This window comes from Muntiacus reevesi, chromosome 10, assembly GCF_963930625.1.
Source record: "Muntiacus reevesi chromosome 10, mMunRee1.1, whole genome shotgun sequence".
Classification (NCBI taxonomy): domain Eukaryota; kingdom Metazoa; phylum Chordata; class Mammalia; order Artiodactyla; family Cervidae; genus Muntiacus; species Muntiacus reevesi.
In genome coordinates, this window is record NC_089258.1 from 45,655,711 (window position 1) to 45,683,581 (window position 27,871).

The 27,871-nt window shown below is 40.9% G+C and overlaps 1 protein-coding gene across 1 annotated transcript in view; it reads right to left on the reverse strand.

Moving 5' to 3' along the window:
• The window catches only part of LOC136176275 (CUB and sushi domain-containing protein 1), a 1,594,796-nt gene that overhangs the window by 217,165 nt on the left and 1,349,760 nt on the right, over positions 1-27,871 (reverse strand). The window contains exons 29-35 of the mRNA XM_065946402.1: positions 24,635-24,829; positions 21,190-21,306; positions 19,043-19,156; positions 18,624-18,719; positions 11,447-11,650; positions 10,473-10,597; positions 9,764-9,860 (exon numbers count right to left, since the gene is read on the reverse strand). Coding sequence (XP_065802474.1) covers positions 9,764-9,860; positions 10,473-10,597; positions 11,447-11,650; positions 18,624-18,719; positions 19,043-19,156; positions 21,190-21,306; positions 24,635-24,829 — 948 coding nt within the window. The remainder of the gene's footprint in view (positions 1-9,763; positions 9,861-10,472; positions 10,598-11,446; positions 11,651-18,623; positions 18,720-19,042; positions 19,157-21,189; positions 21,307-24,634; positions 24,830-27,871) is intronic.

Here is a 27,871-nt window from a genome sequence, read left to right on the forward strand (position 1 = left end):
ACCCTGAGGATACTTGTTTCTGTTTACAGATCCCCTTGGCTTGTCTGATCGTCACAGATTTAACCCCAGTATTGGCTTTGATCATTAGAGTTTGAGCTACTCTCTTTTTCCAGGCATGGTGAGAAGTTCCTTTTCTTTTTTTTACTATGGGATGGTTTTATTCCTTGCCTCCTGTACAATATTATGGACTCTGTCCATTGCTCTTCAGGCATGCTGTTTACAAGATCCAATCCCTTGAATCTATTCATCATCTCCACAGCATAATATAGAGGATTTGATTTAAGCTATACCTGACTGGCCGAGTGGTTTTCACCACTTTCTTTAGTTTAAGTCTGAATTTAGATATGAGGAGCAGATGGTCTGAGCCACAGTCAGCTCCAGGTCCTGTTTTTGCTGACAGGTTCTCCACTTTCAGCTACAAAGAATGTAATCAATCTGATTTCAGTATTGACCATTTGGTGATGTCTATGTGTAAAGCTGTCTCCTGTGTTGTTGAAAAAGGGTGTTTGCTATGACCAGTGCATTCTTTTGGCAGAATTCTGTTAGCCTTTGCCCTGCTTCATTTTGTACCCTAAGGTCAAAAATGCCTGTTACTCTAGGTATCTCTTGACTTCCTACTTCTGCATTCTAATCCTCTATGATGAATGGAAAATCATTTTCTGGTATTAGTTTTAGGAGGTTTTCTATGTCTTCATAAAAACTGATCAATTTCAGCTTCTTCAGCATCAGTGGTTGGGGCATAGACTTGGATTATTGTGATGTTGAACGGTTTGCCTTGGAAATGAACCAAGATCATTCTGTCATTGTTAAGCTGCACCCAAGTATAGCATTTTGCACTCTTTTGTTGATTATGAGGACTATTCATTTCTTCTATGGGATTCTTGCTCACAGTAGTAGATAAAATAGTCATCTGAGTTAAATTCACCCATTTTCATCCATTTTAGTTCACTGATTCCTAAGATGCCCGTGCTTACTCTTGCCATCTCCTGCTTGACCATGTCCAATTTACCTTGATTCATGGACCTAACATTCCAGGTTCCTATGCAATACTGTTGTTTACAGCATCAGATTTTGCTTTCATCACCAGACAGATCCACAACTGAGCACTGTTTCTGCTTTGACCTGGCTGCTTCATTCTTTCTGGAGCTGCTAGAAGATGTTCTCTGCTCTTCCCCCCTTCACCTTTTGACCTGGGGGCTCATCTTTCGGTGTCATATCTTTTTGCCTTTTTATACAGTTCATGTGGTTCTCACAGCTAACATACTGGACTTGTTTGCCATTCCCTCCTCCAGAGGCCTGTAATATTGTACAGGAGGCAGTGGATAAAACCATCCACCAAAAAAGAAATGCAAGAAGGCAAAGTGGTTGTCTGAGGAGGCTTTCCAAACAGCAGAGGAAAGAAGATAAGTGAAAGCAACGGAGAAACGGAAAGGTATATCCAACTAAATCCAGAGAATAACAAGGAGAGACAAGAAGGCCATCTTCAATGAACAATGCCAAAAAGAAAAAAAAAAAAAAGGAAAACAACAGAAAGGTAAGATTAGAGATCTCTTCAGGAAAATTGGAAATATCAAAGGAACATCTCGTCCAAGGATGGGCACAATAAAGGACAGAAATAGTAAAGACCTAATAGAAGCAGAAGAGATCAAGAAGAGGTGGAAAGAATACACAGAACTGTACAACAAAGATCTTAACGACCCGGATAACCATGATGGTGTTGTTTCTCACTCAGAGCCAGATATTTTAGAGTGTGAAGTGTGGGCCTTAGGAAGCACTGTTGCCAATAAAGGTAGTGAAGGTGATGGAATCTCAGCAGAGTTATTTAAAATCCTAAAAGATGAATCTACAAAAGTGCTCCACTCAGTATGTCAGGAAATCTGGAGGACCCAGCAGTGGCCACAGGACTGGAAAAAGTCAATCCTCATCCCAATTCCCAACAAGGGCAGTACTAAAGAATGTTCAAACCAGCAGACAAATGCACTCACCCCCCAAGCTAGTAAGATCATGCTAAAAGTCCTCCAAGCTAGGCTTCAGCATTATGTGAACCAAGAACTTCCACATGTTCCAGATGGCTTTAGACAAGGAAGAAGAACCAGAGATCAAAATGCCAACATTTGCTATATCACAGAGAAAGCAAAGGAATTCCGAAAAAACATCTACCTCTGTTTCATTGACTATGCTAAAGCCTTTGTGTGGATCATAACAAACTTTGGAAAACTCTTGGAGAGGCGGAAATACCAGACCATTTTATCTGTCTCCTGAGAAACTTGTATGCAGGTCAAAAAGCAACAGAACTGGACATGGAACAATGGATTGGTTCAAAACTGGGTAAGGAGTGCATCAAGGTTGTGTATTGTCACCCAGCTTATTTAACTTAAATATAGAGTACATCATGTGAAATGCTGGACTAGATGAAGCACAAGATGGAATCAAGATTGCAGGGAGAAATATAAAAACCCTCAGATAGTGGATGATACCACTCTAAAGGCAGAAATTGAAGAGGAAATAAACAGTCTCTTGATGCAGGTGAAGGAGGAAAGTGAAAAAGCCTGCTTAAAACTCAATATTAAAAGAAAAAGAAAAAAGCCACCTAAGATCATGGTATCTAGTCCCATCACTTTATAGCAAATAGACAGGGAAAAGGTGCAATCAATGACAAATTTCCTTTTCTTCGACTCTAAACTCACTGCAGATGGTGACTACAGCATGAAATTAGAAGATGACTCCTTCTTGGCAGGAAGCTATGACAAACCTAAACAAGTGTTTTAAATAGCAAAGACAGCACTGTCAACAAAGTTCCCTATAGTCAAGGCTACAGTCTTTCCAGTAGTCATGTATAAATGTGAGAGCTAGACATAAAGAAGGAAGAGTGCTGAAGAATTGATGCTTTTGAACTGTGGTGTTGAAGACTCTTGAGAGTCCTGTGGACTGCAAGATCAAACCAGTCAATCCTAAAGGAAACCAACCCTGAATATTCATTGGAAGGACTGATGCTGAAGCTGAAGCTGCAATACTTTGGCCACCTGATGTGAAGAGCCAAATTCACTGGAAAAGACCCTGATGCTGGAAAAGATTGAAGGCAGGAGGGGAAGGGGACAAGAGAAGATGAGATGGTTGGATGGTATCACTGACTCAGTGGACATGAGTTTGAGCGAAGTCCAGGAGATGGTGAAGGACAGGGAAGCCTGGCGTGCTGCACTCCATGGGGTCACAGACAGACACGACTGACGAACTGAACAACAACAAGAAGCAGCTCCACATTTCGTCTGCCCTCCTTAGACAGATGTGGCATGTCTTCACTGTATCAGTGAAAACACACACTTTCTTATGCTTTACCATGCATCTGATTATTCACATTGCTTTTTTTTAATCAATGTAACCATTTGCTTTTTTTTTTTTCTGACTCGCCATGAACAAAGAAGGGTAAAGCCTCAACATGCAAGTCATATGGAAGGTGGGGTAACAGATTGTAGATCTGATGCAATATGTTATTCAGAAGAGGTTGCTTTTGACCATATATTCTCTTCTTTATCCCTGTGTCATTCATACTTAATAATGTTCCCTCTGAAATCTGCAAGTGATTTCAATGAAACATACATGGAAAAGAAAATGCAGGTTTATTTTACATAATGCTTCCTTTAATGAAAATGTTCTAGCCTGCATTGTAGCAACCGACAGGCAGGGAAATTTAGAGATGCTCAGAACGAGGGTGAAAACAGAGCCATGGAGCTGCCAGGTCCTGAGGAAAAGGAGACGTCCTCCAGCCAGACGTTTAGAACGCATTAACAGGATGCATTATGATATGGGGAAGCAATAAGCTGGCCCAAGTCCCTTGTTACCCAAGGGGTGCATGCTTGATATGCTACTGTATCCAAGTCATTTTCTGAATAAATACACATTTCCTATGTGTGAAGGAGCCATCCCTCAGGTAAAACTCCTTCTCATGGTGCAGGCAAATTCATGGATGATGATGATGCTAATGTATAAATATTATACATTATGGACATGCATAGTATAAATACTATTTTGAATAACAAAACAAGGAAATAAGCTGGTAATTATCCAAGACAGATGAACAATGTTGCAAGGGCAAGATCCCCAGTTACCCTTCACTCTCTACTCAAACAATTCTACGACCCTCCAACAGGTGTAAGCAAACCAATGACTCCAGGTAAGGACTGGATCCTAAAAATAGATTAAGGATGTCTCATTAACCTTGGATTAGCAAGTAGTCTTTCAGAAACTTCGGGTTTATAAGAGTTCACTCTCAGTTTGACAATGTGTTGGGACTAGTCATGTGTATACTGGCTGGGTCTTGGGCTAATCAGGATATAGTGTGTTATCTGACTGCTTTGGGAGAACAGGGATAAATGGAAGACAAAAGAAAACACCAGGTACACTCCCTAATGATGGTGTGTGTGCACACGCGTGTGTGTGCCCACAGGTGTGTACACGCTTTGGAAGACAGATTTCCCACTTGAGATCTGGGGCCAGTGCCTCAAACCAATTTCCCTGAATATTCAGGTAGGGTTGTCAGTGGAAGGGGAGGTCTTTTCAGACCTGAACTGTGAGTATACCTTCACTTTGAGACACTGTGAGTGTTTGCTGAATGATAAACAGAAAATGACTGCAGATTTAACCCCTTTGTTACTCAAACTTGGTTGATGGGTGAAGATAGATCGATCGATAGACAGACAGACTTTTAAGAAACTGAGTCATGGAGAGGGAAAACAAAAGCCTATTCCTATGGTCAGCAGAAACATTTAAAGAGATCATTCTTTGAAACTAATTAATAGTTAACAGTGCAGATGGGGGAATCCTGCAAGGTGGGATGACCTTGCCTGTTTCAGAAAGTCTCCTGTCTGAGGATCACCTTTTCCCCTTGTGGGCTGTACCAGAAGCAGCATGCTGTCTGCTCAGCAGCGCGCAGGGTGCACCCGTGTGTGGGGGGATGGACTTGTGAGGAGGAAAGGGGGTCTGAAGGTCAGAGCGCCACCTGTACCTGCTTGCTGGGCCAGCTCGACCCACCCCCACATCAAGACAAGAAGGAAACACCCAACAGAAACTCTGGTTTAATTCACTTTTGTTCAAATCGTGTGACGCTTGCTGTTCTCTCATTCATGTTTTATTTCTGTATATTTTGGGTGATGCCTACAGAAAGTACAAAATTAATGTAATGTCATTATGATGACCTAACTAATCCAAAAAGTAAGTTCTGGTTACAGCATTTGTATAACTTTCTGCCTGGTTTTACCTATGATTTCAGATAATCAGTGTATTTAATCACCTCTAGCCCCTAGTCAAGTCATTTCCACATGCACATTCTCAACATACACCTCTGACTTTTTGTCTTTCCTGACTATGTTGCAGCAGAATCGGAAAACTCACTTCCACTGCTGACTGAGCCATAAGACAGTCCTGTTACTGAAAACATTTGAAGATGTTCCAATTCTGTGAAATCAAAATAAAGAGTCCATCCCTTATATGAGTCATACATGCAATGTGTGCATGAAAGGGCCATGTGGATCATCACAGCCCCTCTAAACATTATTAATTGCAGCAAGTATATTTATGAATGACAGTCCTGTCTATACTTCTAAATGTAATCATTTGTTTTCCTAAAAAGATGCTGGGTCTCAATGCCCCAGGTGCATATGCGATGTGCGCCTGCCCTGACCACTGCCCGCCCCCGCGTCCGCTAGGGACTCTGCTCAGAATGGACTCTCAGAAGAAGCGTATTCCCCCGGTTCAAAAAGTAGCTGAGGGATTTTTGAAAAAACTGTTGCCACAGGCCGAATACTGTTGATGGCACTGCTTCACTGACCTAGATAGAACCGCACGTGCGGGAAGCTGAGCGACTGTGCTCCAGGCCCTGCAGATGCTGCTCCAGCCACTGGTATTTACTCTCCCTTAATCCTGCTTGTCAGCAACAGATTGGTATGACTTTTGCTCTAACATGTCCATTTATAATTTATCACCTGTCTACTTCCAAAAATGATTTCAAATAGCTTACAATATAAGTCCTACATACACACAGCTATCCAGACAGAAAATCAAAAACCTGAATTTATTCAAGAAGTCAGTCAATCGTTTTTCTGGAAATGTGTACCTCTACCAACTACTCATTCTTCCTTGCTTTTAGTCAACAATTCACTTTTAAAATGGGTTCAAATTCTCCTTTTTAAGCATTGTGAAATTATCACAGGAACAAAAATGTGTAAACATGTATTACGTTTTAAAATATATTCAGATTTGATGGCTGATGTGTCATTTCTTCCATATAAACTTTATAAAGTACTCTTTTTGAAATATTTTAAGTAGTTTTTAACTTAAAATTGCAAATATGGTACAAAAAACTCCCATATACCCACTATCTTGCCATATATTACAGAATAATGATATCTATCTCTGTCCACATACAGATATATGTGTGAAGTGGTCTCTAGCCACAATACGGATATGTGTAAAGTTATTTTATTCTAAACCCTTTGGCTTCCTTTGTAAGTTCATTTGGTAAAGAGTACACCTGAAATGCAGGAGACCACCTGTAATGCAGGATACTGGGTTTGCTCCCTGGGTCTGGAAAACCTCCTGGAAAAGGGAATGACAACCCAATCCCAAGGACAGAGGAGCCTGGCAGGCTACAGTCCATGGAGTCGCTGAGAGTCAGATACAACTGAGCGACTAAACCCTTTGTGAGCAAGTTGCAGACACTGTGACACATTGCTTATAAAAATTTAGTGTGCATTTCTTAAAACAGAGCGGGTATATATTAAAAAAAAACAAAACAAAATCTAACATAGAGGCTGCAGGACCATATATCCTACAGAAATCACTGGAATTTCGACAATCTGCCAGTAACAGCTTTTTCATCAGAAGGACTCCATCTATGATTGTGTCCCTTTAGTTTGGTGAGGCATTTTTTTTTTTGTCTGTAAGACTTTCTTAGTCTTTCTTTCCCTTTCATGAGCTCAATACTTTTGAAAGATACAAGTCACTTTTTGTGTAGAATATATTTCAAAATCAATTTTTATTTAAGAAAATTAGAATTTAAATCTTTTTTTAAAATTATAGTATATAAAACTTGATAAAAACTGCTCATGTGTATTATTTTTCTTTAATGTTTTATAACTTAATCAAATGCACACTACAAAGGACTTTTTTGTAATTTTTTATGTAGGAGATTCTCATGCTTTTAGTATTATACATTAATATATATTAATAAATATGTATTACTATATATTAATATATTATTTATATATTTAAGCTGAGACTACACTCAGACATAAGTTCAGAAAATGAGATTACAAAAGATTGGGAGTAGTTAAAAAACAAAACATACAGGGCTGGTCTGCAGAAACAAATCATGTGTTTTCCCTGCCGTAAGGCTTGGTGCAGGCAGATTTGAAAATGAGTTCTCCAAAAAAAGATGAACACATTTTGAAAAAAAAATGCTTTTTTAAAGCAACATAACCTCCGAAGAGAATGCCTAATGTTCTTCATGACTAGATTCAGGTGGTGAAACATTTTTGGCAAAAATATCAAAATATGATGCTGTATTCTCCCGTTGTTCAGTCATTAAATCATGTTCGACTCTCTGCGACCCCATGGACTACGGCACGCCAGGTTCCCTTGTCCTTCACTGTCTCCTGGAGTTTGCTCAAACTCATGTTCATTGAGTTACTCATCTTCTGGTGTCATATGTTTTTGCCTTTTCACACTAGGATTCTCCACTTCATAGGATTCTCCAGGCAAGAACACTGGAGCGGGCTCCTCCAGCAGACCACATTTTGCCAGAAATCTTCACTATGACTGGTTCATCGTGGGTGGCCCAGCACCGCAAGGCTCATAGCTTCTTTGAGTTATGCGAGCCCCTTTGCCACACGGCTGTGATTCACGAAGAGGGTCTTCTCCCAAGGTCACTGTGTTTGCCCCCTCTCAGAGGTGTGAGGGAGTTGACTCAGAGGCTTCCAGAATCTACTTCAGGGCATTTCCTCCCAAACTCAACTTTAGTGACATCGTGCTGGGTGTTTGAAATCAGCCCTGGTGGAGAAGGGCTTACTGGCTTCCCAGGTTGTGCTAGCGATAAAGAACCAGCCTCTAATGTAGGAGATGTAAGAGATGCAGGTTTGATCCCTGGGTCTGGAAGATTTCCTGGAAGAGGACATGGCAACCCACTCTAGTATTCCTGCCTAGGAAATGCCATGGACAGACTGAAGAGACTTAGTGTCCATGCACGGGAGAATTTACACCATGGCAACTGCAACTCTAAGTCACTTTCTGTTCCTCTGCTTATTTCGACAGCAGGCTTATCAGTATGCCAGTGCATACCTTGTCCTGTTACTGTAAATCTTGACATGACTGTCTTAGGAAGGTGGTGTCTGCCAGGCTTCTCACTGTGAATGACTTCTTTCCTCCTTTGCAACGAGTGTGTGAGGACAAGGTGAGCAGGTGCACGGAGACTGTGGCTGTCTGTCCTCATCAACCTCACATGCTACCTTCAGCCTCCACTGACCTCCCCATGTGGACATGTATGTCCTAACGGCCACCAGTGGCAGCTGTGATTCCATCTCCTTCCCATTTGTTAGTTTAGATTTATTATAGTTTGGGAAGGCTTTCTCTCTTGTTTCTTACACTCATGCATGTGTCTATGTATATCAGCATGGATCCACATATTTCTATTTTGTACAAAATGGCTCATCATGCATGTTTTCTCTCCCAGAGCTTCAGAGTCAATGGTTCTCCAAGAAGTACTAGCGCCTTTAAGGGAGAATGGGACTTTAAGTGATTTCAGAAATGCACAATTGAGTACTAGGTGGGTAACTCCTTGCTGAGGGGTTATTGTTTTACACCTCACAGGATACAGACGTGGGAAATATGTACACATACAGACACACACACACACACACACACATACTTCTATGTCTATAGCTATACAGTTGTACACAGGGCTTCCCAAGTGGCTCGGGGGTAAAGAACTTGCCTGTGAATGCAGGAGAGGTGGGTTCGATCCCTGGATTGGGAAGATCCCCTGGAGAAGGAAATGGCCACCCAGTCCAGAATTCTTGCTTGGGAAATTCCATGGACAGAGGAGCCTGGCAGGCTACAGTCCATGGGGTTGCAAAGACTTGGACATGATGTAGTGACTGGACAGGGATGAACAGCTATACGTATGAAGACCATGAGTTCACACCAGGGTGTCTAGTTCAAATCCATCACAAGCAGCTCCTCGCCAGCTTTCGTGTCCCTGTGTATTCAGCTCCCCACCCAGTCACGAGAAACCCTGTCCCCATTCTCCGTATCTACGTCTGTTCTCAGGGTCCACATCTGCTCCCAGCCTTCCATCTGCATCCCCGGCCACCTTGCTCCTCAGCCTCAGCACTTGGTCCCCAACTGCATCAAACACTTCTAACGAGCATAAGAGAAAAGGAAGTCACCCACCCCAAAGTTCGATGTCCAAACCACCCCCACACAAAACTGACTTCAGTGAAGACACCCCGTTGCGTCCACAGGGTAATAACCCACGTTCTCCCCAATGCAGAGCCCACCACAGTGACCATCCATCAGCCTCCTGCTTGTGGGGGACGGCACTTTCCCCTTCACTCTGGGGTCTGGTACCCTCCTTCTAAGCCTCCAAACTCTAGAGAAACTTGTTAGCACAGAGAAGAGTCTCCCAGGGAAAGGTCGGCGCTGAGTGCTCTCCTGCAGTCCGTCATGGTGTGACGACTTGGATTCACAGACACTCAGGGACGGGGTCACCTACCTGAAAAGCTCCCCAGCCTTGGCGCACTCGAGTCACCGCCGTCGTAAATCTCCAGAGAGTCCCAGTTCTGCTCCGTGGCAAAGCTGATCACTTGAATCTACCAAACAAGTCAATATTTGTCCTTCACTTAATAAAATCAGACTGAAAACAGAATGGAAACGTATACGTAGTGTATATGTAAAATAGATAGCCAGTGGGAATTTGCTATATGACTCAGGGAACTCAAATTGGGGCTTTGTAACTATCTGGAAGGGTGGGGTGGGTGGAAGGTGGGAGTGAGGTTCAAGAGGAAGGGGGCGCCTGTATACCGATAGCAGATTCACGTTGATCTGTGCCACAAGCTAGCACAATATTGTAAACAATTATCCTTCGATTAAAAATAATAAAATTAGACTAGTCCAACAGGGTTTTCAAGACATTAAAAATATACATGTTAGAGAAATGCAAAACCAAAGAAGTTAAGCCATGGAAATGACATCCACAAAATTTCCACAAATGACACTTTTGATAGATTTTATTCTAAAAGTCTATCACTTTAATTTCAAATGTAGACACATGATTAGAAACACTTGGTAGGGATGGTAAGAAAAGAGAAACAGGTTATGGTTTGTATATTTAGATAAGCAATACAAAAAGAGGGAAACAAAGAAGGGAGAAGCCCGTGGGCAGAGCTCTGCTTCTTAGGAGCCTCTGGGCTTTGCGAACATACCTGGATTCCTGACCCCTCTGTAACGATGATCTTCCATATGCAGTTTAAGTTGTTGCCATAGGGTTCAGGGTAGCCGGGGGATAAAATGGTACCTCTCCGCTGAGTGAAATTGCCACTGCAGGGGACTGAAAGCCAGACCCACAATTAGGATAAATAAAGTACAGTGAAGAACACTAACTCTGTACTCACTGCTCCTTCACTGTGGGATCAGCTATTAAGAGATGCCTTACATGGACTATGACACTTTAAAAGGCATTTGTAGGCAAGGTCAAACTTAGTCTGTTTCCTTTTAAATGATCAATACCATAGATGATCATCTGCTATGCTGCTGAGTCTTAGACACTGTACCCAACAACAGCATCTCTGAAGTGAATTCTGCTTATGCTCTACTACAAGTTAAGAAGCTCTGTGGAGTTTTCTCTTCTATATGCAGACAGGCAGCTCCAACTGATACTAATGGGATTTGTGAGCAAATCCAGAGAGAAGAGACGCTTAAAAGGCACAAATGAATTCAAGTGCTAATCATGATTGCCCTGGAGGTCCTTACACAAAATGAAACAAATAAACTATCACCAATGATGTCTTTGCTATTTGGGATGCATTAACCTACTATTTTTCAGATCTTCATCAGCACCAATTTATTAAAAGGGCATTGCACAAGTCATGTAACAAATCAACATTTTAATGATTTTCCCTACAAATGAAATTATGTTGTATACCCATGGCTTGTGATGGCATACTTAATAAGTATCGAAAAGGAAATCACGTTTCATACTTGTTAATCTGATGCCTTGTTTCATGAAACACAGTAATTTTTAGGATGTGGCTGCTACTCAATTATTTCTGATAAAATAATTTTCCCTTTAAACAGGTCTGGAGCAAGAGTCCGCTTACGTGGACTAAAGAGAGCTCGTTAGTGCCTCTGTGACTGCGGGCCCCATGCTGGTGGTCACACCGTGGGGACACACACTTACCCACGCAGCTGGGGACCGTGTCGTTCCACTGGGCCAGGGCGCTGGGCACAGACTGGCAGCGGATGGCTGCGGAGCCCTGGAGCAGGTAGCCCGGGTTACACTCGAAGCGGACGATGGACCCCGCCGAGAACTCGGAACCGATTCTCCTCCCGTACCTGGGCTCGGGGACAGAGCTGCACTGGGTGTCACTGGTCCTCGGGACAGCTAGAAGCAAGACACACAGCACAACCATCTGTGTCTGCAGCACAAAGCCACGATATCTCCTTGGAAACAGATCTGAGTCCAGAGAGAGTTTCTGCTGATGCGGAAATTAATAATGTCTTTCGCAGTCTCTATGAGGAATGGCTCAGGGAGCACTTACTCATCTACATGCCTCCTCAAATCAACCCTGAGGACCACCTGATTCCCATCACAGACAGGGAAAACATGGCACATGGAGAACTGGCACTTTATGAGGACAGAGTGATATTCAGGCATTGAACTTAACTAAGTACTCAGATTATTGTGCTGGTGATAATGAGATGACTAAGAACTTGCACTTATCCTCAAGGACCTCAGACTCTAGTGAGAAGAGCTGCTATATAAAGGATTACTTATAATGTGGCCGTGGTGATTAAAAAGCAAAATTAAAAACAGAACTACCACATGACCCAGCAATTCTACTTCTGAGTGTTTATCTGAAGGAAATGAAATCCCTCCCCTGGAGAGACATCTGCACCGCCATCACATAAGGGTATTATTCGAAATAGCCAACTTATGGAAACAACCTCATGTCCACCAATGAATAAATAATGTCATATATACACACAATAGAATATTATTCAGCTCTCTAAAAAGGAAGGAAATTGTGCTACTTGCAACAACATGGATGGACCCATAGGACATTAGGGAAGTGGAACAAGTCTGTTGCAGAAGGACAAATACTGCACGGTCCCACGGATAGGAAGCAATTAAGAGACAAGCTTAGAGGAGCAGAGAGCAGATGGTTGCCAGGAGGTGGTGGGGAGGCGTAGGGGGAAGGTAGAGCTACCATTCAACGGCAGTCATTCAAGACTCCCAAGTTCTACAGATCAGATCGGCGGACAAAGCTGTGCACAGTTAATGATGCTGTGTTGCGTGAGTGCTAAGTCGTGTCTGACTCTTTGCTACCCCATGGACTGCAGCCTACCAGGTTCCTCTGTCCATGGGATTCTCCAGGCAAGAATACTGGAATGGGTTTCCACGCCCTCCTCCAGGGGATCGTCCCAACCCAGGGGTCAAACCCGCATCTCTCACGTCTCCTGCATTGACAGGCAGATTCTTTACCCCTGTGGCACCTGGGAAGCCCCGAGGACACTGAATCATGCACTGTGAACTTTACAAAATGCTAACTGCTCATCTTAAACGATGACTGAAAGGATAACATGAGAGGGTAAATCTCATGTTACCATAATAAAATTAAGGGGAATAAAAAAGAACATATGATAAATAACATACATACAGTTACAGGATTCATCCTGTTAGGAAAGACTTGGGAGGAAGAAGAGGACAGTGGGAGTGGCTGAGGGCAGAGCCAACCTTCTCCTTCTCCTTCCCAGGGTCTTCCCACTGGACCAGCAGTTCTCCAAGGTGGGAGGCAGGGAGCGGGGGGGCCATTTGGGGCTGGAGGGGGCACTGACCCTTCCCCAGTGTCTAATATTACAACTGTGTGTTTGTAAATGAAAAGAACAGATTACACAGCAAAGAGCAAAGCTTGGCAGTACACTCCAGCTGGCGGGACGTCATTTGCTGAAGGAGTGGGATACACGATGAGCGGCCCTGACCCTGATACCTGGCCGCTGGCTCCCTGAGAGCTGGTTCCCGCTGCGGACCACACCCCGTCTTGGAGGCCACTGTGTTTGTGATCACAGACACTGCTGGGAGCACTGTGCAAGCCACACAAAGACCCCAAATCCCCTGCCCAGACTCACAGGGCTGCCACCTCTACTGATCCCAGTCAGCCCTGCTCCGTCCCTCCCACGTCCACGTCCAGATGAAGATGCCGCCTGACAGCGTTGAGCCCACAGCAGCACCCTCAGGCCCACCACACAGGCCGGCCTCCTGCAGCCACCCCCAGCTCTCTGCCTGTCCCCACGTTCTCCACAGAGTGCGGATCTCATGGTCTTTGACCCTGGGCACGGCAGGTGAGCCTCCATCCAGTGAAGCATCCACTCAGGCTGTAGATCAGAATGCACTGATAGGCAGGGAGTGATCACTACAAGCGATTTTCCTGTTTACAAAAGGAGGCACGAGATAAAGTTCGAAAAACACTTCAGGGGCAAAGGGGCTGGTCATCCCAAACTGACGCTGAGATCCACCAGGTACGCACTCGGGAGTTTGCATATTGACTTCTGTCCCTGCATTGAAAGTAAGTTCATGTTTATCATCTCTGAGATCCCCATCTTCCTGTCTTTGAGCACCTTCTGCGAAAGTGCAGCCTTCTGAGGAGGACATTTTACTTACAAATAATCCTTCTGTCTTTATGGTCCTTTTCCTAATACTCTGGCATCTCAGGTTGAATTGAACCCAAGCAATAACTGACACCATTTGGGTAAATTGTTGGAAGCACTTCTATGAGAATGGAAGTCAGAAGACTGTTCTGAATAAACTAAGCTTCAATTCAGTGTTGAAATACTTTTGATCAGAAGGCAAAAGTTAATAAAATTGTATACTGTCTAATAACTATGAGAAAATTAATGATATTACAGAATATTTTTCTGTAACTGAAAACAACACAGAATATAATATTCTGTTGTAAACATATTGCCCACAGCTTACATTTGTCATATTTTAGTGTCTGATTATTGTGTTAAAGTTGAACAGCAGCATGAGAGGGATAAACAAATAAATACAATGACAATCTTGACTGTCCCTTTTATAAATATGGAGAAATCTCTAATCTTTCCTCACCTGGAGATTTCAGGTCATACCACAGAGAAATGCCATGCCAGTAGCAATTATTCTAGTAGTCGTGTATGGATGTGAGAATTGGACCATAAAGAAGGCTAAGTGCCAAATAATTGATGCTTTCAAATTGTAATCCTGGAGAAGACTCTTGAGAGTCCCTTGGACAGCAGGGAGATCAAAGCAGCCCATCCTAAAGGAAATCAATCCTGAAGATTCATTGGAAGGACTGATGTTGAAGTTGAAGTTCCAATACTTTACCTACCTGATGCCAAGAGTTGACTCATTGGAAAAGACCCTGATGCTGGGAAAGATTGAAGGTGGGAGGAGAAGGGAACGACAGAGGATGAGATGGTTGGATGGCATCACCGACCCAATGGACGTGAGTTTGAACAAAGGCCGTGAAAAAGTGAAGAACAGGGAAGCCTGGCATGCTGCAGTCCATGGGGTCACAAAGAGTCTGACATGACTTGGCAACAACAACGACAACAACAAGCAATTATTCTCCACCTTTCAGTGAATGCTGTGAAGCAAACTGAGATCAGCCCAGGGCCGAGTGGAAGGGGATGAGGTTTGCCTGGATCAGAGGGTGGTAAACACGTGACTGGCTTCTCAGGCCATGGACTGTGCTGTGCAGAGACTGGGGGCTATCCTCTGGGACTTTCATGATCTGAAAACGGGCAATATTCTGACTATGGGGAAAACAGGAACAGGGAGTGGAAATGCTTTTTCTAAGTTTGGGAGGAAGAATTTAGACTAAGGTTTTCTTTGCTTGACGTCCTTCCTAGGCAAGCAAATACATGTTTTAGTTGATTTTCCCCAGGTCTCATCTTTTCTAAGATGGCATAAATTATAAGGCTTAGTTAGTTTTCCAGTTCTAAGAAATTCACATGTTGTATCAAGAGCTTATAAAATGCATACTTCTTACAAAGAAGATTGAGCATAAAGTGTTGTGCATAATTCACTGATGTATGTTTGAATTCACAGACTAGTCCTGGCTTGTCAGGATAGATTTTTCAACTACGAGAACAGAGTGATTTTGAGAAATAGAATATGTTCATCTGTCATTCAGTGAAAAAGGAAAGACTGCTTTACTTGGATAAGTTATTCTTGTCTGCCTTCAGGTTTATTTTATTGCTGTCATTGTTTTCTTTTTTTTTTTTTTTTTCTCCTTCTACCCTAAAATAGGTGCAGTAAGACAGCTGTCTGCTCATGTCTACAGCTTAGAGAATTTGTGGTGGTGAAAGATTCCACCACCCTCTTACCTACCTTACTTTACGAATGTGTCCTTCTACCTGCAAGAAGCACGGGAAGCAAACAAACAAATAAAACCCAGCAATAGTCAAAACTGTGATTTTTCCAGTAGTTATGTACAGATGTGAGAGCTGGACCATAAAGAAGGCTAAGCACTGAAGAATTGATGCTTTGGAACTGTGGTACTGGGGAAGACTCTTGAGAGTCCCTTGGGCAGCAGGGAGATCAAACCTGTCAATCCTAAAGGAAATCAACCCTGGATATTCATTGGAAGGACTGATGCTGAAGCTGAAGCTCCAAAACTTCGGCCACCTGATGCCAAGAGCACTCATTGGAAAAGACTCTGATGCTGGGAAAGACTGAAGGCAGGAGGAGAAGGGGACAACAGAGGATGAGATGGTTGAATGGATCAACGAACTCAATGAACATGAACTTGAGCAAACTCAAGAAGATGGTGGGTGCTGCAGTCCATGAGGTCTCAAAGAGCTGGACACAACTTAGTGACTGAACAACAACAACAAAGACATAAAGTTACAATACTCTGTAAAAAATACAAATAATAAAGAGGCCTCTATACTTCCGTTTCTTCACAAGATCAGGAGGACAGCAGCATCCTCACCAGCACTGTCTCTGTGTTATTCACCAGGACCACACAGAGGGGCAGGGAGCATGCCTGGGTCACGCACAGGTTTTCTGCGCCTGACACCTGCACCCATTCTTCATGGCACCCTCAACAGCCCTTTACAACAGGGCTGTCTGTGAACAAGGGCTGGACTGCATATAGTCACAAAAGTCAGGAAGTCCTGCACAAGGTTAAGCGTTAATGGCTTATGGAGGAATGAAGCTCTAAGTAGCACATGAAAGCAATATTCAGAAAGTTTTTACACAATAGAGTTGTAATAATTTCTAGGTTTCCACTTAATTACTATCTTTCAAAAGGCAGTGTTCAATTTTACTTTCGAGAGGCATTGAAAACTTTCCCATGTGCTTCTGAGTGATTGATAAATTGCATTCAAGATCCTAATTCTTTAGCTCCAAAGGATTGTGCTTTGATAAAAAGACATCAACTTTTGCATAAACTCACTGCAGTAAGAAAACAAGAAAAGGAGACACATTGGAACCTTAGAAGAAATACTGAGCATCATATATCCTTAAGCACAAGGAAAACACATTACTTCTATAGAAGGATTTGCTTTTCTTTCTACTTTTCTGAATTTCATATATTTTAATGATCCCTGGGTCAGGAAGACCCCCTGGAGAAGGAAGTGGCAACCCACTCCGGTATTCTTGGCGGGGAAATCCCACAGACAGAGGAGCCTGGTGAGCTACAGTACAAAGGCTCACAAAGAATTGGACACAACTGAGCCACTGAACACATCCAATTGCAAACTAATGATAATGTTGCTTTAAAACAAGAAATGTCATTTTAAAAACCATGGCTTCTAAAGAAAATATTTGCAAACCGGATAGATGTAGGATCATGTGCCTCAGGTATTTTATCTGATAATCTGATCAATTTTCTAATCTTTATAAAACATTACAGGAAGTCCCTAAACAAGGTAGACAATGCTAGGCACTTGAAGCTTTCCAGGACAAAAAAATGTACTTAAACCAAGTAGCTCAGTTTCCTTAGATGTCATTCCAACTTAGTTTGGTTTGTGAATTTGCTTCTGCAAAGTAATATAGCATTGATTTAAAGAAAATTAGGATTAGGTGAGAAATGAGTTGCTTAAATTGGACCCTCTACTCTAAAAGCAATATTTACTGGTTTAGTTATTTACATTTTAACAAAAGTTCAATTTGAACAATGCAATTAATTTTAATGTAATAGCATAGTCACACAAGCAAGTGCTTCTTAAACTGGATTAGAGGTACTTCTCCTGACCTGTCAAACATGCTCACTCCTTCCGTGACTTTTAAATCATCTTATTATTGAATACCGAAGGGGTTTTATCATGAGATATTTTGAGACCATGCATTTCCCAGTGTGTGATTATCATAAATGATTTATGAATGACATGACAGATTGTTATTCTCTATAACTTGATGAAAACCATGATGCTATTGAGGATGCCTTCTGGAAAAGTCTTTATTAAAGGAAAGAAATTTTTGCCAGGAAGTTATTCTCCTCCTTTGCTGAAGAAAATGTTCAAGAGCCTCCTGCAGTAGCTCCAGCCTCCAGGAACACTGAGAACTCGAAATGCTAAGTATTCCTCTCACTTTTGAACAGGAAATTAGCGTATCTCTGAAAATGACAACCTCTTTCCGATCTCAGCTGGACAGTTATCACAATTTAGATCCAGAGACTTTCCCTGTGCCTCTGAAAGTGAACAAACTTTTCAGTCCATGGGGTGTATTCTCAAATTCACATAATGGATATGCAAACTAAAGGTGAACTAGAAACAGGAAAGAAATCTTCATGGTTCAGAACCTTTGTGCAATTTCAAGCATTTTGAATAAGCTCCAAGTTCAAAAATAAATGTAAAGATGTGACTGTGCCTGAAGTTAGAGCTTAAGCAAAATAAAATAGGTACCTCCAGTGATAGAAACATGGGTGGTACCTTGGGTTTAGTTTGGTTTTGTTACATTTCTTTTTCAATTAATTTTTACAGCAAGGTTTGAAATAGTACAATGTGTTTTAAGTGTGTTTCATTAAGACGGTTACTAAAATCTATTATGAAATATTTTACTTAATTAGGTGAAATAATATTGACACATTTGAAATTACTTTGCAAATAGTGGAGTGCATAACTAAGGTAATCTCATAAATATTTGTTTCCTGATCCTGTCAAATAAATGAAGCACAATTGTATCTCTGTCTTAGAAATATCATATTTAATTGTCAAAAGAAAAACTTCGGTATTTTTATTAAGTAATGTTATTATAAATAGGCAGATACCCTCAAACTCTCAATTATTAAATGAAGTACAAGTGATGTTTTTGGTGCTGAAAACAGTGGTATGCATGGTGTGGGAGGAGGTCAAAGAGGGCAGAGACGCACCTTGATACACGAAGTGGAAACCCCGCGCTGGAGCCCCGCTCTTTGCGCTGAATCGGAGCAGAATTTGGTTGGATGTGGCCAAAGGCAGTGTCTCACCTGGAGGGAAAATCAGAGATCATCTATAGGATAGAAAATAACAGGGTATTTATTTTCTGATATTTTTATCTTCTTCTGAGATAAGTATTAAATTTTCTGTGGTCTCAGTAAAATAAATAAATAAATAAAGTCAGGTGGCTTTATATGTGGGATAAAAATGCATTTGAAATTTTACATTGAAAATAGGATTTTACTAAGCAAGCAAGCAAATTCAAAGATGATTAAATTTCTCCTCCACAAAAGCAAATAAAAATAGACAAGCTTAATATTAATTCTCCTGGCTGCGTGACTAGAATGAAAGACAGAGCTCACGGAAGGTTTACCTGAGTGAGACCCCGAGAGGGAGCTGAGCAGTCTGGCCTGAGGATGCGTCCCATCAAACAGCTCTGCCAGGTCATTCAGCGCCGTCTGGAAATAGGCGAACTGCCCAAACACCACTGAAAATGAAGGGGTGGGTTGGCACAAACTGCTTTTTTAAAAATAAAGAAATGAACAAGGTCCTATCACTTCATGGCAAATAGATGGGAAAAAGTGGAAGCAGTGACAGACTTTATTTTCTTGGGCTCCAAAATCAATGCAGGCAGTGAATGCAGCCATGAAATTCAAAGATGTTTGCTCCTTGGAAGGAGAGCTATGACAAACCTAGACATCAAATTAAAAAGCAGAAATATCGCTTTGCCAACAAAGGTCCATATACTGAAAGCTATGTTTTTTCCAGTAGTCATGTACAGATGTGAGAGCCATAAAGAAGGCTGAGAGCCAAAGAATTGATGCCTTCAAACTGTGGTACTGAAGAAGACTTGAGAGTCCCTTGGACAGCAGAGAGATAGTCAGTCCTAAAGAAAATCAACTCTGAATATTCATTGGAAGGACTAATGCTGAAGCTGAAGCTCCAATACTTTGGCCACCTGATGCCAAGGGCCAACTCATTCAAAAAGACCCTGATGCTGGGAAAGATTGAGGACAGGAGGAGAAGGGGGCGACAAAAGATGAGATGGTTGGATGGCATCATCGATTTAATGGACATGAATCTGAGCAAACCCTGGGGGACAGTGAAGGACTGGGGAGCCTGGTGTGCTGCGGTCCAAGGGGTCACAAAGAGTTGGACATGACTCAGTGACTCAACAACAACAACAACAACAAACAGAGGATTTTAGAGTCACCGGTCATCCTAAAGAGTGGAAATCTAGGACTTAAGTTTTACTATTCATTTTTTATAACAAAATAAATATTTTGAAGCCAGTCTTTCAGTTTTTAAATTAAATTGCTATTTTCCATTTTCCACGTACTGATAGAGTCAGTGGACTTTCTTGGGAGTCTGGTCCCTCTGCCCTGGTTTCTGTGATCACATCTATCACCTCTAAGTATCAGACACCTGATTTTCTTAACAGAGCAAGATGACACAAGGGAAGCCTTGCCTGGAAACTCAGTCACCCTTGAGAACTGCCTGAAAGAAGGAGCTTAAGATACTGAGTACATTGCTTTGCACTGTTCATGAAGGCCCATGATCTAAACTATCAGAGGCTGAAGTAAGTCCTTGGAGGAGGTTTTTATTAGATTTTTAGAAGCCTGTGATTAATATAAAAGAAGTTCATAGAAATCATCTGTCTCACATATGCAAGTTTCTTAAGCAGCAATTAACTTTCTCATCACATAAATATGTTTTTAAAATATTTGCCCTCAAACAGAATGGAACTTTAGAATTTTTGTCAGTTTTATTTCTATGAGTGGGTGGCTGCTATTCTGAATGCAAAGAAAAAAAAAATAGAGTATGTTGGGTTTTAACTTTTACTGTTGGGAGAAAGGAACTATTCCATAAAATTATAAAAGCTATTCTCTTCCAACTCTGGGAAAGAATCCAACAAAGAAGTATCTTCCTGGTCTAGAGTGAGAGGGGAGATGTTGAGGAAGCCGCCAGGAGCCAGTCAGTAGGGGGCCATCTAGACACGAAGCCATCCCAGAAAATTGGCTCAGGCTGGAAGCCAAGTTCAGGAAGCAAACTTGGGATGTCAGGTTTGGAGGGGTCAGATAGGGCACTGCCTGCTTTTACATCTGCAGTCACTCAAAGTGGGTTCACTGACCCAGTGATTTCCAGAGTAATCAATAACCAAATATACACGCCAGTATCTCACAGACTGATCAGGTTCCCCTGGCCCACATGTGAGGCAATGATCTTCCTCATACACAAACAACCAAATGAGAAAATGCTTCCTAACAAAAACAAGAACAACGCCAAAATTATTCTGCTAATTCTGGACTGGAATCCGAGAAGGAAGTTTAAGCATTTTCCATCACACTGATAAAAGACCTGCAGCGGATCTTTTATGAGACACCTTTGGAAAACCTGTCACACATCATCTTCTTTTATACTATTTCATTAAGTCAAGAGCTGATGTATTTGTTTACAAAATGATGGAAATCTTAACAGAGAAAGAGATATGACAGGGAATTGAAAATAAGAAAACCTTACCGAATTCCTTTGGCACCGTTATTGAATAGAGGCAGGTCTGACCGGCGGTATAGTTGTGAGGGTAATTGGGTGACAATACCACCCCCTCTGACCCCGTGTACTGGCCTCCGCAGGGGGCTGAAAGAGACCAACCGAGAATTATGTGCTGTGGGTAACCAGGCGGCAGGTGACAGGGACCTGAAAATGTCAGCATGTGCAGTCAACATGAATATTCAAAGACCTAACAAAGCATCATAGTCACAAATGGATTTTACATCTCCATCAAAAGGGAAATAAGAAGAAAAGCAAAGATTGAGCATGTGAGAATAAAAGTAACTCAACTTAAGAGGAGGACCTAATATCATTTTTAAGAATGTTCTCAGACATGCTAAAATAATAATGGAAACAGTTCTCATGAGAGTAGGAACAGGTCGAATAAAGGCAAATTCTTAAGTTACTTCAAAAGTCTCACTAGAATTCTCCAGTTGATCTCAAACACCATATTAAGTGATACAAAGATTATTTCCATTTTCTATTCTCTAATTACTATGAGACTAAAAGAAAAATAACCATTTTTAGTCTTTGCTATCTTTTCATCACAGATTCAGCTCAAGAGTGACAGGTATAGTTACTAATGCATCTGGGGTCTCTTCTTGTAAGTCCCACTGAAAGCTGAAGGAACCCCAAAGTAGAAAGTCAAGGCAGGCACACCGATGAGGTGCTACATGCACAACTCAGTGAGAGACAGACTGTGTTTATTTTCCCTCTGATCATCTTATTTACTCTCAGCATTGCACTTGCTGAGAAAATAGAAAAAAACTGTAGCCTGGATATTCAAAATACTATTGCTAAGCATCTTAAAGTAGACATCCAATTAAATTCCAGTTTTGAAAAACCCAGTTTTGGGATTAAATTGCAAATCCTTCAATTTCTCCTATTTTTACTTAAAAAGAGGTCCATGTCTGCTCATCTGTTTAGAATACTATGTATCCACTGAGGTGACACTGATTGCACTCTCTGTGGCCTGACTACACGCTTCCTTATCCTGGGTACACCTTTTCTGTGATCTGGATTCATAGTTATTTTCAGTCTGAGGGAAAGTTTGTATTTCTACAGCTTATTTCTTCTCGGTGTGACAGTTTTCAAGCATTAAAAAGGATAGAAATCAGAGATAACGTGCTTAATCTTTTGATTAGCACACTGTTAAGTCCTAATGGATGGCCAGGATGAATAAGGCTCCTCAGATGTTGATGCTGGCATCAAAGCACCTCACTGATGACTGCACAGATTTCCCAGGGCCTGCTCTATGTGCCTGGAAACAGAAGTCATGCTCTAGAAAGTCAGCGGAGACAGCTTAGACACCTGACAACTTTACACTAGTAGAGATTTCACATAACTAAGCTAAGAGCAGCCTTCATGCTAATGTATTAACTCAGAGCAATTTTATCACCCTAAAACAATTGTCATGACTTCTTTTTTTAACAATCTTAAATAGAAAAAAAGTGTTTTTACTTTTAGATGGAAGAAATTCACTACACTAAACTTCAAAGCTCAAGGTTCTCAGTGAAACGTGGGAAGACTCCTACCAGTTGAGATGGATCACTTAATTTTTAAAAAATAACCATACAAATTCAACCACGTTATTTCCAAAATACACATATATATACATTTATATTTATACACACACCTATAAATTTTCTTAAACACTCAAAGCTCAAATTTTTAGATAAGTACAAATGAAGAACGGAAATTCATTTTCTTTTAAGACATATAAAATTCAAGCAGATCCTTTTGCAAATATCCATTTTCTGTAAGAAAAAGTTAAACTATTTCGAATTTTAAACAAGAAGCATAAATGAAAAGTGAAAATAAATCTTCACTGGGCTAATATTTGGATGGCCGTATGATCACACAGAAATCTTATCAATCAGGAATCGCATCTTCTGACATATTTGTTCAAGTGTAACTGTTGTGCTTAGTTGCTCAGTCATATCTGACTCTTTGAGACCCTGTAGACTGCAGCCCACCAGTCTGAAATATATAACTATATATATGTATATATTTCAGAAACAACATGGTTGAATTTGTATGGTTGAGTTTTTTTTTAATTAAATGGTGCATCTAAATCGATAGAAGGAGTCTTCCAGCATTTCTGCAAAGATTTATTTTGTTCACAAATAGGATGAAAGAATATTACTTTATGATAATAGGAAACAATGAAAACTAAAAAGGATGAAATGAAAGAAAACAGACGTGGCATTTTAGGTCCTCTGCTACTTTGATAAATTGCACTGTGCTTATACATTCTTCCCCAGATTTGAAGATAAGCACCAAAACTGCATGATATACTTCAAAGCAACCAAACATTTGTGCAATTGAGAAACATATATAGAGAATTCTTGTTTAATTAGTAATAATTATTCTGTCCATGTTACTGTGGTAATCTGAGAAATAGGAATCACTTTTCTTATGCTAGAAATTCTTTTATATTATTATGATAATAATAGGAAAATGAATATTCTCTTGTTCTCTGGTAATTAATGTGTTAAACAGACCATTTCCTAAATGAATAAGGACATGCAACAACATTCACTGCAGATGGTAACAAGAAACTAACTCATCCATTTGGTTAATTGGAATATATGTAAACCAAAAACAACATAATCAGAAGCCATTTTGACCCGTGCAAGGGACTCGAGGCTGTTTCCATTTCTGTTCTAAATCAGTAGGAAACCTCAATGAACAAGAACTGTAGGCAACAGAAAGAAAAATTATGTCATGCCTTTAAAACAAACTAGTCCAAAATATGTCCTTTAATATACAAACTACGAAGATGTTTAAAATATAGCAACATTCACTTAGCTTAATTGGTGATCTGAGTAACTCACAGACATTAATTCAGCACAAACGTGCTCTTCTTCATGAGATATCCCAAATAAAATATGGGAAAGGTCATTTCTGCTTAATGATTTGGAATTCTTAAGTTTTATTTAAATTTAAATAAATAAGGAAAAATCATTCTTTGATGTTTTATGCACATACATATGATGACTAGTTAACAGAAACCGTGCTTGCTGGGTCTTGAGATATGGAAAAACCTCTAATTTAAAATTAGATTATTTATCTATCATCTAAATGTGACCCCTTTTTTTTTCATTGAGTCTGTGGCTAGAGAATTTACCTTCCCTCATAAGTTCAAAGTATGTTTGAATTTAATACAATGCACAGTTTTCACAGTTAGAAATGCCCAACTATCTAAGTGAAAGAAAAATAACCCTCTCCCAGAAACCTGAGTAATTAAATTAAATGCTCAAGGCAGGCCAAATCCTTATCCCACGTTGCTCTGTGGGGTCACCCTACTGATGGGGCAGAGGACTGATGTGCGGCCCCTCTCCTGAATGAGGGTCCAAGTTCCAGAGGGAAGCTATCTCTGAAGGCAGCTCTGGCCCCACGCATCGGCACGTACCGTTGCAGGAGGGCAAGGCCCGGTCCCACGCGGGCTTCCCGTCCACTCCAATCACACACGTGATGGAAGACGGGTCAGCGATCTTGTAGCCAGAGTCACACTGGTAAGTGACGGTCGAGCCGAGCTTGAAGTCCGTCCCGATCCTCGTTCCATTCATTATGTTTCCAGGGTCAAAACAGGCTTCCCGTGGTTTCTCTGTGGGAGAAATGAATGCAAACGCCATGAGAGCAGGGGTTTTATTTCTTTAAGTGTCCAGCAAATGAAAAATGCTAAAAAAAAAATTGATTGACTCATGACCAAGTTGTTAATGTTCAAGTCAATGATTATCATAGAAAAACAGAAAAAACTCCTTCGATAAAATTATATTTCTCATTTTTCAAATGACAACACACTGCAGAATTCCTGTTGTTGATTTCCTGACTTTTGTACTTAATTCATAGTAAAATGAAATCACATCACGTTTTAGGAAGAGATAGGAGAATTGGCTTCTCAAAAGGAAGCTGGTTTAATTCATGTGAGGTAAGAGTGATTTTTTTTATGCTGGGAAGATAATCAAGAAAGGAAGTTCTGATCCTGTACTACCCTCACTGAGTCAGTGATGCCAAACTTGGCTGGAAAACATGTTTCCTGATCCATAGGAATGGATCAGGGCCAAGCCCTGTGCCTGGGATGTAATAATTACCCAACACAGTTCCATTCTAATTGCAGTACCTGCTGCAAGGAAGTGAGGGTGGATCATCTATCAGGCATTGAACTGTGTATCTTGCATATTTCATTCAAATGTTCACCCACTTCTGAGACATGAGGATGATCTGGGCACTGTTTCACATTTTGAGAATATGAAGCTCAAGATAGGCTAAATAACTTTCACAAAAATGCCCTGCAAAGTCCTGTCCAGTTATAGGGCCACTAAAGGACACATTTGCTAAAAACCTTGGTGTCGTTTAAATTAAAAAAAAAAAAAAACCTTGTTGTTGTTTTGTCACTCAGTTGTGTACAACTCTGTGCAACCTCATGGACTGCAGCATTTCAGGTTTCCTTATCCCTCACCATCTCCCGGAGTTTGCTCAAATTCCTGTCCCTTGAGTTGGTGATGCCATTCAACCATCTCATCCTTTGCCACCCCCTTCTCCTCTTGCCTTCAATCTTTCCCAGCATCAGAGTCTTTATCAATGAGTTGGCTCTTCACATCAGGTGGCCAAAGTTTTGGAGCTTCAGCATCAGTCCTTCCAATGAATATTCAGGGTTGATTTCCTTTAGAATTGACTGGTTTGATCTCCTTGCTGTCCAGGGGACTCTCAAGAATCTTCTCCAGCACCACAATTCCAAAACATCAATTCTTCAGCACTCAGCCTGCTTTATGGTTCAACTCTCACATCCATACACGACTATTGGAAAAACCACAGCTTTGACTAGATGAACCTTTGTCAGCAAAATGATGTCTCTGCTTTTTAATACACTTTCTAGGTAGGTGTGTCATAGCTTTCCTTCCAAGGCTAAAAACCTGTCTTCTTCCAAATATAAGTACAAAGCTGTCTTCTTTCTCTCACATAGTCTTGTGGCTGTGTCTTGTAACTTGTGTCTTGGTAGCTTTAATGTTGTAAATGTTCTATTTTAGCAGACCTTCCAAATATCTCTAACTCATGTATCTCTATCTCTTTCTGTTGCATACAATTCCACCATTTGAACTGCTTTCTGTTTGCGCTTGTCAACATCGCTCACTCCATCAACAAAGCCCCTTGTAACATCAGAAACCTCTGGAATAGAATTTTACAGCTTTTCAAGTGATCAATATAGATGTTGTACTGAAATGTTTTTCTTTTGGGGGGAGATTACAGTTAAGAAAATGCTGTTTGTTATGAATATGTGTGAGTGTATGTGTGTGTGGAATGGGGTTATCATTAATAATACAAATATAGGCTCAAGGATAACTTGAGTGCATAAAATAAATATGTTTCAGCTCTTTTCATTTTTTTGACAATCTTTCCCCCAGGGCTAAGCACACACATAAAGGATTTCTGGAGAGTATAAATGAAAGGTTTCATTTTACCTTTATGGGGAGTTGTGATCAATACGGATTATGTTCCCTTTTAAACATTTTCCCTCACTGAGTGTCTGCCTACTATGTATGTGTGTTCAGTCACATCTGACTCCTTGCAACCCCACAGACTGTTGCCCACCAGGCTCCTCTGTCCATGGAATTCTCCAGGCAAGAACAATGGAGTGGGTTGCCATTTCCTTCTCCAGGGGATCTTCCTGACTCAGGGATCAAACTCCCTTCTCTTGTATCTCCTGCACTGGCAAGAGGGTTCTTGATCACTGCGCCACCTGGGAAGCTCACTGCCAGAGAGTAAATCTGTACAGTGGTGTTAGAGGATGCTCCTGGGAGAGTGTGGCAGGGGAGCTGGGAAAGAGTGAAGTTGAAACGAGCTCTGAAAACCACATCCTGCATCCTCTGAGGAATGGTTAACATGCAGTAGAAGAGGAAAAAGGCACAAACTTTGTGATGTTTTGCAGGACAGAGAAGAGGCCTGTTCGGCTGTATTTATTCAATACTACTCAGTATATTTTTAATTGTCTCTGTGTCAATATCAGCCAAACAGAGATCTCTTTGGCAGTGTTGTCCCAATCTATTATAACCAACTATTAGAATATATTATGTACATACTTTTGTTAAAAGCACAACATAAATATATAAATATTATATTATCACGAGTATCCATGTGCTATATAATCACATATATCATAGATAATATAACAATTATCTCATATCATACCTCATTATCATGTGTATCATATACCACATGTACTATATTATCACACATAGTAAACATCACCATATAGATGCATCATATGCCATATGTACTATATTATCATACACAACATATTGAACATTATCATACATCATGCATATCATATGCCATGCATTATATTTCAATTATCATACATAATATATCACATATATACATTTTGGAAACTCTAGGTCCTCTATTTTGCTCTGGTTAGAGTCTCGCAGCAAGAGCTGTGAACTCTGTTGGGACCCACGCTCTCTAATCACTTCATTGAAAACTGATTTGTTCAAGGAGTAGGGGACATTCTGATAATTCTTTGTAGCTTCCTCAAATGCCACATAGAGCACAGATCATTTATTTTAAGCAAATAAAGGATGAATAAGCAAAACTGTGGTCACCAGAATAATCGTTCCATCAGCTTCCTTCCAGGAGAACATACCCAGCA